The sequence below is a fragment of the Euprymna scolopes genome, chromosome 22, assembly GCF_053919585.1.
Source record: "Euprymna scolopes isolate OS-2025 chromosome 22, ASM5391958v1, whole genome shotgun sequence".
NCBI lineage: Eukaryota > Metazoa > Mollusca > Cephalopoda > Sepiida > Sepiolidae > Euprymna > Euprymna scolopes.
The window spans coordinates 105,769,078-105,782,529 of NC_136503.1; the positions used below are offsets into that span (position 1 = coordinate 105,769,078).

General features: G+C 32.6%; 1 protein-coding gene across 4 annotated transcripts in view; it reads right to left on the reverse strand.

Annotated features, from left to right (window-relative positions):
• Nucleotides 1-13,452, reverse strand: part of LOC145243622 (protein broad-minded-like) — a 403,332-nt gene that overhangs the window by 20,685 nt on the left and 369,195 nt on the right. For 3 of the 4 annotated variants that reach the window (XM_080106643.1, XM_080106646.1, XM_080106644.1), the window contains 3 exons: nt 10,474-10,608; nt 8,155-8,226; nt 3,718-3,790 (listed from right to left, as the gene is read on the reverse strand). In XM_080106643.1, coding sequence (XP_079962769.1) covers nt 3,718-3,790; nt 8,155-8,226; nt 10,474-10,608 — 280 coding nt within the window. The remainder of the gene's footprint in view (nt 1-3,717; nt 3,791-8,154; nt 8,227-10,473; nt 10,609-13,452) is intronic. The other variant, XM_080106645.1, reaches the window with a different exon arrangement.

The following is a 13,452-nucleotide window of genomic DNA, read 5'->3' on the forward strand; positions in this document are numbered from 1 at the left end:
TTCAAAATAGACTTATTTTCCAAAAAAAAAAATTAATCAACTTCAAATTGGAAAACAACTTCAAAATGAGAATTAATATAATACCAATAAATTTAATTCATTTAAATAATAGTTGGAATTCAGCTGCTTTGAAAACTTTCCAACCGGACTATATGCATCATCACACTGGATTTAATTTTGGACTTCATTCTCTCTAAAGAACTATTTTTGCCTTTCAGATTATATTAATAGAATCTTCATGCAAGCTGAAATATTATGCGTGATTTATTTTTATATTTTGTTTACATATCCAACATTTTTTCACTTGAAGTTGATTAATTCATTTTGAAGTTGATTCATTTTTTACTTGAAAAAAAGTCCAATTTGAAGTTTATTATTATTTTGAATTTGAAATGGTATAGTTTTCATAATAGGAATTGTCTACAATTTAACCAAATTAGAAAAATAACAAGCATGACGAGACATGTCTGTGTTTATTTAGAATTCAACCTAATTAAAAAAACAAAAATACCGAAAAATCTTTATGACACAAAATGAAAAATTCAATATTGCAAAAGTCACCTAAATTGATTGAATAATTTTTTTTTATATTGAAAATCAGGTTTTTATTTTCCTTTTCATCTAGGTAAAATTATTTGATATCGCAGAAGCTGACTGACATGTTAGATGTTGACCAGGCAACGTCGAAAGACGTGCTGGTCGAGGTTTATTATGATTATTCAAGCCAAAATGTTTTGTCAGCTAAAATATGTTTTATGATAATCAAAATATTTCGAATAAATATTTATTTACATTAATTTAGGAATGTTAACTTAAAAATGTCATCATAATTTAATTTAGTTGACAACTTAGAAATAATGACATGTAAAAGCATCAGGTGATTATCTTAGTGACGTATACTGATGACGTCATTTAGAAGGGGGATATGGTATTTTCGAAATATGTAGAAACTGGTTAGAGTTAGTCGGGAGAGGGACAGAGACGTTTGACAGATCGGAATGGCTTCAAATAGAGGGGAGTCAGAAATAGCAACAGTCAAAATCAGGGAGAATTTCCATTGTTGCTTTTCCATCAAGACAAGACCAAAAGATGGACTAGATATGCTCCTGATTGGCCAGATGTTGAAACTCCAAATAAGTTTTATTCGTCCCTTTGTGTTGTCCCGTCATGAACTGTATTTAAATGTACAATCACATATAACGAATTTTCTAGATGGTCATAGATACACACATATGATGATCGCAACGTCTTGTCAGACGAGTGCCACTCCCTCAGACACTGAAAGTTCATGAGCCCGAAAAAGACATATAGTCCTGCCAGCGAATTCACATGCTCAAGCAGACATGACACTAAAGACGATCATTTTTATACATACATATATATACACACACACATACATACATATGTACACATATCACACACATATATACATGCGTACATACACAATACGCACACATACATATACATACACACACACATGCAAACATAAACAAGACGGTCATTGGTATACATGCATATAAATATATACATGTATACATACATGTCTATAAGCATACGCTCATATATACCCATATGCATACACAATGCATAATAAACAAACATACATATACATACCCACATGCATACATACTCATATATATACATATACATCCACATATACAAATATATACACACATATACTTACACATACACTTACCTACATATACATACACATCTATATATATGCATTCATATATACACTTGCATACAATCACATACACAAGACAAGTCCTGGATACGACCTTAAACTATATCACATCGTGAGGCTCCACCTTGCAGGCTTTGGGGAGTGTGGAGCTACCTTTTAATTGCCATTGCTCCCAGGTTCACTCTGACCCGGAGTGGTACTACCTATGGGTTAAATAGAAACCGACTTGAAAAAAAACAACTATATTCTATAAAAAATTTTTCTTCAAAATCACTGGATTCGGCATTAAATAACCTGAAAAGGGTTGATATGCCGTTAAAAAAAAAAACAACCAACAAACATACACAAGACAATAACGAATAGCATAACACTTCAAAGGCCAGCAATGATCAAAATCTTTCTGATTCTCTCTCTTCTGATCTTGAGCACATGGTACAATGGGGAAAAAGGTGGCTGATTAATTTTAATGCATCTATAACCAAGCTTCTCTTTTTTCATCATAATCACTCTGACACCCATCAGCCCCCAACTGAAATGAATAGCTCTCATCTCGGGGAAGCACCATATCTTGACAAGCTTCTGGGACTGACCTTTACTCCTGGTCTGAAATGGAACACACACTCTGTTCCAAGATCGCTGGAAAAAAATGATTAGGTCATTTAGCTGCTGCCGATGTAATCCTCTATCTATATAAGAGCCAAGTACATCCTAAAATGGAGTACTGTTGCCACATATGGGCAAGAGATGCTTGACGTTACCTATCTTGCCTTGACCGAGTTCAAAACCAGTTTCGAAACTTAGTAGGTGACACATTTTTTTTCCTTCCTGCAGCCTCTTTCCCACAGGAGATGTTGCGATCCTATTTCTGCTTTATCATTATTGTCATGGAAAGAGCTTGTCTGAACTCCAATCTATGGTCTCCGCTTGACAAACTTTCACAAAAAAAAACCCCACTTGACTAGCTACAACAATTATGAACAGTTTCCTCCATTTTCTATCTATGCCTAAATCTAGATGCAGATTCCACGAACAGCTTCTTTCCTAGAACCGCCGCCTGTAGAACATGGGTCTATTGGTCTGTTTCCTTGCCAACTACAGTATGGTAGCCTTCAAGTCTAATGTAAACAACTTCTTGTTGAACCGTCCCCTTAAATAATTAAATTCTACCCAACCTACAGTGTTAACAATTACTACACTACCACCTTACATTCATTAATCCTTATGCTTGAGTGGCCTTTGGGCCTTGATAAGTAGTGACTCTCTTGTAAAATACACACACACACACACACACATATATATATATATATATATATATGTATGTAAAATAAAAATCTTGCTATTGAAAATTTATTAAAATTCTCATTAAAAAAAAAAATTATAAACCTGTAGGAAGGTATGCAAAATTTTTATTATTCGACAAGGAATACACATAAACAAGAATAACCTTATTCCGTGGAGTTTCGAATGTTGTTAATATATACATACATATATATATATATATATATATATATATATATATATATATATATATATGTATGTAGAAGTACAAATAAACAAGAAAAACCTTATTCCATGGAGTTTTGAAGAATGCAGTTGTTCTCATCAGAGGTAAGAAATTTGCAAAATATACAATAAATTTTGGTTAATGTATTAAAGGGAACTAACATTATGAAATTAATTGTACTTGCATCCAAAAAGTTATTTAACAGTTAGTGACAGTTTATAGGAATTCAATGAGATTAATAAAGCAAGAAACAGGAAAAAGAAAAAGGATATGATAAAAATCCAATGAGAAGAATAGTAAAATTAAGAACAAGAAAAATCCGAAATGGGTTCATTGAAAATCCATTGGTAATCCATAAGAAAGCAGATTTATAAACGTCCAGGGAAAACTGCAGCTTCCAGAAAAAGAACCTATTAGATCATAGACAAGTGAAGATTCATTTTTTCATATTCTGTGAAAAAAATAGTCATAAAAGACTTCCTTTCTCATGCACACAATAAGAAATGTGACAATCTCCTGTTCTTACCTGAGGACCATCTTTGAGCCCATCACTTGTAACGGAGATAAGGGGGTACTTTGATCAAAAACTGCTTCAGGATCTAAAAAAAGAAAAAAAATAGTACGTAAAAATATTTGGATACATATAAGACTCTAACAAATGGAATCACTCACAAAATCCTTTTTTCAATACAAACATACAAATTTTATTTTTCTTATTTATGGAAATCGCTCCAGACAAGACACAAAGCTATCTATTATATAAATCTCGCCTATCTGTTAGTGTGTGTGTATGTATGTATGTTTGTATGTCTGCCTAAAACTTTCCACAGAGGCGACAGGTTTTCATGATATTGATATTGTTTTGAAGCTCGACCCTTCGGACGACAAATATCGAAAAAATTGGCTAAAAAAAATTCACCTGGGCACTTTTCTGGGGTAGCAAAAAATCGTTCCTTCATGACAATTTAGCCAAATACACACGCGCAAAAACGTTCTTTCTTGAATTAGTTTAAATATAAAAAGAAATGACTTAACTTCCCTCCTGGAATATTGTAATTGGCTGATTAAATTATAAATACTTAACTTGGAGAAGGAACCATCCACTATGACTACGAAATTCCTACAGCTACATACTTAGAAAATGGGGCTATTAAGCCTGACATAGTGATATGGGACAAGAGGGAGAAAGTAGCAACCCTAGTTGAAGTCAGTGTCCCTAATGATGCTGGCCTTAATAGAGCAGAGATGGGGAAAATAACAAAATATCAAGGACTTATGCACGACATGAAAAGAAACTGGAATCTTAAGAAGGTAGCAATCATTCCAGTCATTATAGGAGCAACCGGGCTAATGAAAAAGAATTTCAAAAATATCTAGCGAATATACCCGGTGAACCAAGTGCAAAAGAAATACAAACAATAGCATTTAGAGGGACGGTTAGAATCTTAGCAAAGTCTCTCGGTTGGAGTAGCTAAACTAATGGGAGAATGTTTAGCATCCGGTAGAATGCCCCATCCCCAGGAAAAACAAAGTAATAAGAAAAGTAAAACGAAGAGACATCGAAGGGCACGCTGCCTCACACTACAAACTATTTGTCAATACTGCGAGATACAAGATTTATCACTCAAACTATTTCAAAAATATATATATCCCTTTCTAGGGATCATAGCAGTAAGATATTGGATTTAGGTTAGGGTTATGAGCTCATATTGATATGTAATATATCCCAGGTTACGCCAGCATGTGGGAAATTCTGATTTTGCCGTGCAGGTAGGCTAGCGCAAAAAGAGCTCAAAGAGTTAATGTTGACATACATCAATCGCTGTAGTTAGGGTCAGCGATGTCACCTGGGGTATCATTTCGGTTCGTTGAAAGGAAACGTAGAAAGAAAGAGAGAAAGAGAGACAGCATGAAAAAGAAAGAGAGAGAGAGAGACAGCATGAAAAAGAAAGAGAGAGAGACAGCATGAAAAAGAAAGAAAGAGAGAGCATGAAAAAGAAAGAGAGAGAGAGACAGCATGAAAAAGAAAGAGAGAGAGAGACAGCATGAAAAAGAAAGAGAGAGAGACAGCATGAAAAAGAAAGAGAGAGAGACAGCATGAAAAAGAAAGAGAGAGAGAAAGACAGCATGAAAAAGAAAGAGAGAGAGAAAGACAGCATGAAAAAGAAAGAGAGAGAGAGAGACAGCATGAAAAAGAAAGAGAGAGAGACAGTATGAGAGAGAGAGACAGCATGAAAAAGAGAGAGAGAGAGACAGCATGAAAAAGAGAGAGAGAGAGAAAGACAGCATGAAAAAGAAAGAGAGAGAGAGAGACAGCATGAAAAAGAAAGAGAGAGAGACAGTATGAGAGAGAGAGACAGCATGAAAAAGAAAGAGAGAGAGAGACAGCATGAAAAAGAGAGAGAGAGAGACAGCATGAAAAAGAAAAAGAGAGAGAGAGACAGCATGAAAGAGAGAGAGAGAGACAGCATGAAAAAGAAAGAGAGAAAAGACTTTTTTGGCTCGCATACTACCCAATTTGCCTTCCACCTTTGGACGAGACAGACATGTCGAGTAACTCAGAATGGGTAAAAAAAAAAAGGAAGAAACATAAGAAAGTTTGAGCGGTCGAAAATGCAATATCTCCACCCCCCAACCCCCACCCGCTGTTCACTCATAAGACGAATAAAGAAGCCATGCCAGAACATCGGTGTTATGTCTTCGTCAGATGTTCTCTTTTCAGTATCGACCAGTGACAGGAAGAAGTCGCATCCTCAGAGCAGAGAAGAGAACAAAGTAAAAAGGTATGATGCCTTATCGCAATGCATATACACACACTAAAAGTGACACGACTACATCTATAGACACATATGTATAGACATACAAACATATACAGACAATCATGGCTGCGCACGTATATAGACACGTACACAATAATAAGAGATGAATATCAATAAGAAGAATCAAGACAGAAGAATCTCCTCCTCGAAAATGTAACAATATAAATGTTTTTTTTTTACATTTTCACCCCAAACAAGGCACAGTGTTACTTTGATGTAGGGGGCTACTATTGGTGATATAAGTTGCAGGGGCACTATATAGGGAGTTGAGCAGCTAGATCTCTGTTCACATTACACTTGAACTTCTGAATGCTAGTACAGTTGGGAAAGCAGGAACCCGGAAGGGAGTTCCAAAGTCTAGCAGTTCTGGAGAAGAAACTATTAGAGTAAAAGGCTTTCTTACATCTAGGGATCTCTACTGTGTAGGGGTGGGATTTTGCTGTTTGTCGGGGATATTTACATTAAGGGGGTACAAGGACTTGTAGTTTGTCGGAGCATCCACCATTAAAATACTTATAGAACAGGCAGAGGGATGCAACATTTTGTCGATGGGACAGAGGTTGAAGCTTAGATGACAGTTCAGGATCTATCAGGTGAGCGACTCTCTTTTAAGCCTTGTCCAGGAGGGAGAGACTAGCAGCAGATGCACAAGCCCAAATATGACAAAAATACTCCATACATGGGTGAATGGTGGTCTTGTAGAGATACAGGATACTTTGAGGTGTAAGTAGCTTTCTAGCACAGTAAAGAGAGCCCACCTTCTTTGCAGCAGCCTTGGCAATGCTTTCAATGTATCTGTTCCAACTCCTGTTTCCTGTAAACATTTAGCCTGACAGAAAGATTCCCCAAAACTCTGTAACTTGCTTATGATCATACCCAGGACAGCAATATTAATGAGGATATTATTATGATGAAAAACTATGCAAGTTACCATTTTTCAGTATTGAGTATCCACATTAATGTATACGGCACAATCATGCTGACACGTCGGTTCCCGTCAGATCACCAAGTTAAGCGACAATGAGCCTGGCCAGTATCAGATCGGTGACCATTTAGGAACGCTAGGCACTGTATATACCGCACCAAGTCATAAGAAATTTCTAGTTTGGTATCTGGAGGCGCATTAATTCACTGGGAGAGATGAACCCGTAGTCGTAGTTAAAACATGCATCTAGGAGAAGGTAACTCTGATGACGTCGGCAGCAGGATGTTAAATGGCAGTGGAAGAGGATGAATCACTAGCAGATCAACGGTTCTATGGTATTAAGAGGTATGTTATTTGACTGCAGTTTTGCGGATGATTTAAGGACATTGGATAGGTGTAAATAGGCGAGTCAGATGCCACTGCGGTGGGGAAGGTAATGGCAACCCACCCCATGAATTCGGCCAAGTTCAAGATCATGTGATGTCTACAGAGGAATCGGACCAACAATGGACTGAGGCGAACACTAACCATGATTTCATCTTTCGCATGAAAAATGTCACGATATGAGAAAATAATAAGATCCACATTAAATTACATGATCCAGTTTGCATTTGGTTTTTGTTTTTTTTTTGGATTACCTGGATTATTATTGGAATAATTACAACCAAAAGCCAAGAAAGTAGTTGAATTTCCTGTTCATTTCGTCACTTCCTTTAACACGCCAACTTAATTATGTGTCAAAGTTTCCTCTTTTTAAATAACTAACACATCCCACATATCATACTACAGCAGTGCGACTGAACCCTCTTGAGTTAGAAGCCATATTTATATTTTATAGAAGAGTTTCCGATGGGTGGTTATTCTATACAAGTCCTGGAGATGAAGAATTCTCAGTAGACAGCTGTTCTGTAAAGGTTCCAGATTTTATAATTTTGCTGCCAAGGAGCAAAAGATCTTGTATTTTGAAAGGTTGCTAAAAAAAAAAAAGGATTAATTTTTAGGGAGAAATTCTGGTTTCTGATTGGCTGATAGCAGAACGTGAATTAATTTGATTTGTCAGTTTCTAGCAGCAGCGTTTATAAATCGAATCTCCCAACTGTGAGGGACCATACCTCCCCTATTATTAATAAAAAATATTGCAACAAATCCTGACAATGTGTGTGAGTAGAAAATATGTAATGCAAGCCCCGAAAACAATTTAGAAAAATGTCTCCCTCACCTGCAGCAGGAGGATATGTGAAGTCCGTTTCAAGGCAAGCCGAGGTGACTTCCTCCAGCAAATGTTGCACAACTGAAACAAAAAAATTAGTGTTGGGACGATTAATCAGAATTGGGGATCGAGAAAATCGTGCCTACTTTCCGATGCCAGAAACGATTCTTGTATTTGTTTATTATTTTGTTTGTTTTTTGTTTTAGACTTAACTAAACATAAAAATTGTAAATATTTATTGATTTTAATCTAAAAACACAATTAAAATAAATCAACAACACAAGTGTATTTTTACATTCACAAATTAACGCATTCACTGCCAACTATGAATATTTTCGTACCCTGCCATTTACTTAGCCTTACTTGTTACAAGTAAACTCATACTAACAAAAATTTTTTTCTATTCGTCAATATTCGCTCGGCACATACGATAACTGTCTTTAACTTGGACTGGCATCTCAAAATAACACATATTGAATAATATGTTTGCGTTTTATCTTATTTGGTCCCTGCCATGTATGTTTTTTTTTCTAGCGAATACGTATATAAGTTATAAGTTGAATAATTCACTATAAATAAAAGCTGATTTGAGTTATTTTTATTACAAAAAATATACAAACTGATTAAAAATAACAATTCCTTTAGTAAAAGTGGCTCGTGACAATTTCTTTAAAAATAAATACAAATTTAATATATTTTCTATATTATATCAATGTGCATTATTTGTTGACTTTAGATTTTTGGAAATTGCAGAAAAAAATAGCTTGACAATGACAATCAATTTAATAGAATTAGCAGTGAATGCGTTGATCAGAATCGGGAATCGCGAAAATCAAAACTTTTTAAAATCGGCGAAAATTGTGCCTACTTTCCAATACCAAAAACGATTCTTGTAATTGTTTATCATTTGGTTTGTTTTTGTTTACAACTTAATTTTCCATTACTGCTACTAAAGATAAAATGGTAAATACGTATTTGTTTTAAGCTGCAAACAAAATGAAAATGTATAGAGCACCCACACAAGTATATTTTTAGGTTTTCTTGTCATTTCAGCAATGGCTAATATAATTAAAGAAAAGTTAATATATAATTAAAAATCAATAAAAATAAAATAAAAAAGATATTTGCATGATGACATTCAGCAAACTGACACCAATTAAAACATATTTTTTGTCACCCTTTTAATTAATCTCTTTGTTGAGATTTTTTGCTGAAAATAAAATATTTTAGATAGTTATTTTTATTACAAATATTCTATTGAATCGGGATTCCGAATTCCAGAATTCTTTTTTATGCAAATTTAATGCTTCACATTTTTTAAAGAACATATCAAAATAAAGATTTTATTTTATGCAAAATTTTAAAATATATTTTTATTATATAAAACAATTTTGAAAAAAATACAAAAAAACATTTCAAAGTAAAGACTAAAAACAATAAAACAATACAAAAATAAATAGATGTTAACTAGTATACATTTTTTTCACTCTCCTTAGAAGAGAAATTCCTTTTTTTAGTCTTCAGAGCACAACTGAATGTGGCAAATAATATTAGGTTGGTGCAAAAATAATGTTTCTTGACTTTCAACTTACAAGTCGAAAGTCAAGAAACGTCATTATTTTTGCACCAACCTAATATTATTATAAAAAACGACATTATTTCCACAATATAATAATAAATAATAATTAGTAATAAAATAATAATAAAAATAATAAATAATAATAAAAATAATGTCGTTTTTTATATATAAGTCGAAAGTCAAGAAACAACATTATTTTTGCACCAGCCTAATATTAAGGATGCCCACAGAGTACTACTGAAAGAAAGTTTCTCCCACGCCTTTTCTTTGTAGATAAATAATAATAGTTAAGAAAAGATGAATTAAACCCAAAGTTAACGTCTTTCAATTTAAAAAAAATGCTAACTCATTTTCTATGCTGTATAAAAACCATGATAACATTAAAAATCGTGTTTAATTCTTGATAAAATTAAATAATATAAGTGGCCATTTGACCCCCAAAGAATCTTTTTTTCTAAATTTTAAATATTATTTTTTTGGGGTTATGCTGATTAAAAAATATCAACTTTGTGGGAGTTTGTTGTGTATTTCTGAAGTTTTAGCCAAACACACAGACACAGATGATTTATTGTATACAATTAATAAAACACAAATTGCTGTTTTAAAATCATATCTGGGGGAGGGGGAATAGATCTCATAGGACATACATGATGATAACAAATTCCAGAGTCCAGGATGGTATCCATTTTGCTAATCATGAATTTGAGCTTTGATTTGAAAAGACAGGGTAATGTTGACTGCTGACATACCTGTTCCTTGTAGCTGGGCTGGGTGAGTGCAGAGCACATCAGAGACAAGGGCACGCAACTCTGTCAGCCAGACTGAACAGCGGCCACTCTCTTTTGGTGCACGCATTGTCGACAAACGCTGCAGTTGATCATTGTCTACGAACAGAAAATGAAAAAAAATATTTAATAAAAAAATTAAGAAAATGAATAAGTCTTTCTCCACTCTCTCGCTAATAACAGGTGGTAATGCCTAGGAGGATTGTGTCCTGAAATTGAACAGATACAACAGGCTGGATAGAATCTAACTTAGCATTTCTATTTCTCAAGACAGTGTTGCAAAATCTTTCTTTTTTTTTTTTTCCTCGTTTTTACTCAAAACAAGACATACTGTCATTTGAAACATAAGGGGCTGCTATTTGGGATGGTGTCTAACAGAGCACTGTGGTGGGGGGGTTGAGCAGCGAGACGTCTGTTCACATTACATTTAAACCTCTGCAAATTTTATATTATTTAATTGGAATTCATTATTGAGATGAGTATTATTTATTAATTTATTTGTTGCGGACTATTATCCTCATCTTTTTTAATTGTTGTTTCACAGCGTTTCAGCCAACTATTCCCCTGGCCTTTGTCAGGTGGTAACCGCGACGGGAACTCCAAATCTCCTAACTGCATTCTCAGCAATTACAGCCATCCATAGTTGTTGTCGTCTCACCACGTTTTGGCCAAGTAAGCCTCAGGACAGCTTTGGGTAGGATTGAATCCGTTATCTTCAGACAATTCTCACCTGGAACCGTATAGATTCAACGTCTCTATCCATTGCACCACGGGCCCCGAAGGGCGATCAAGGTTGGATTTTTTGGTCCTATAAATCCACGTTTATTTATTATCTGATCTTCCATCGTCGAGTCCGTACCGAATAGTATATATTATTTAATTGAAATCCATTATTGAGATGATTATTATTTATTAATTTATTTATTGCGGACTATTATTTTCATCTTTCTTAGTTTTTGTTTCATGATGTTTCGGCCTACTGTTCATCTGGCCTTCGTCAGGTGATAACCGTGATGGAATAGAAACTACGAATCTCCTAACTGCATTCTCAGCAATTACTGCCTTCCATAGTTGTTGTCATCTCACCACGGTTTTGGCCAAGTAAGCCTCTGGTTGGTTTTGCATAGGATTGAAACCACTACTTTCTATTGCTGTAAGTTAGTACAGTCAGAGAAGTAGGACAGAAGGAGGGAATTCTAATATCTTGTATCCCAAGGGAAGAAGAGTAGAAGGCTCTCTAGAATCTCGGAAGTTCAACAGTGAAGGACTGGGATTTTCTTGCTTGTCGTGTCAATCTGTCGAGGGGGCACAAGTGCTATAAGCACATTCCATTAAAGTACTTGTAAAAAGACACAGGGATGCAACCTTACGGTAAGGAGACAGACGTAGGAGCTTGACTGATAGTTTGCGACTATTATTTGGATTACCCGAACTACTATTCTCATCTTGGATGTCCACATTTTGGTTGATAACATGCAACTCTGGAACAGTTAGTATAAACTCTTTTCAACAATCAAGATTATATTATATATATATATATATATATATATATAATATAATGTAAATAAAATACGCGGAAGTTTCTCTAGAGCACTTTCGGCTATCATCTCATCAGGAGGAGAATCGATAGCGTAACAAAATAATATTATCTCGAAAGTTTAAAGAGTTCTAACGGGGAACTATTGAATGTGCCAAAAGTACGGGGCCAAGCTAACATTAAATTTATTGTCGTTTAAAAACGATTAAAATATTGGCACAACGAGGGAAGAAAAGAAAAAAGCGGGACAAAAGATTTAAAGTTGCCCAAAGAGAAACAATGCGTTCGCTGTTTCTTTTTTCGACACACACACACACAAACACATATATTACATATATATACATATTATATATACATATTATATACATATATCATATATTATATATATTATATATGTCATATTATATATATATATATATATATAAAATATATTATATATACAAACATATTATATATATATTATATATACAAACATATTATATATATATTATATATACAAACATATTATAGATTATATATTATATATACAAACATATTATATATTATATATTATATATACAAACATATTATATATATATATTATATATACATACATATCATATATATATTATATATATATACATATTATATATATATTATATATACATACATATTATATATATATTATATATATATACATATTATATATATATTATATATACATACATATTATATATATACATATATTATATATATTATATATATATATATTATATATATATACACATATATATATTATATATATATATACACATATTATATATATTATATATATACACATTATATATATTATATATATACACATATTATATATATTATATATATACACATATCATATATATTATATATACACATTATATATATTATATATACAGACATTATATATATTATATATATACATATTATATATGCATTATATATACATATTATATATGCATTATATATACATATTATATATGCATTATATATACATATTATATATATACATATATACATATTATATATATTATATATATATATTATATATACATATTATATATACTATATATACATATTATATATATTTTATATACTATATATACATATTATATATATATATTATATCTATATATTATATGTATAAATTATATATATTACATATATATATTACATATATAAATTATATATATTACATATATATATACAATATATATATTATATATATATACTTTATATATAGTATATATACTATATATATACTATGTATATTATATTCTTTTTTCGACACACACACACACAAACACATATATTACATATATATACATATTATATATACATATATCATATATTATATATATTATATATGTCATATTATATATATATATAAA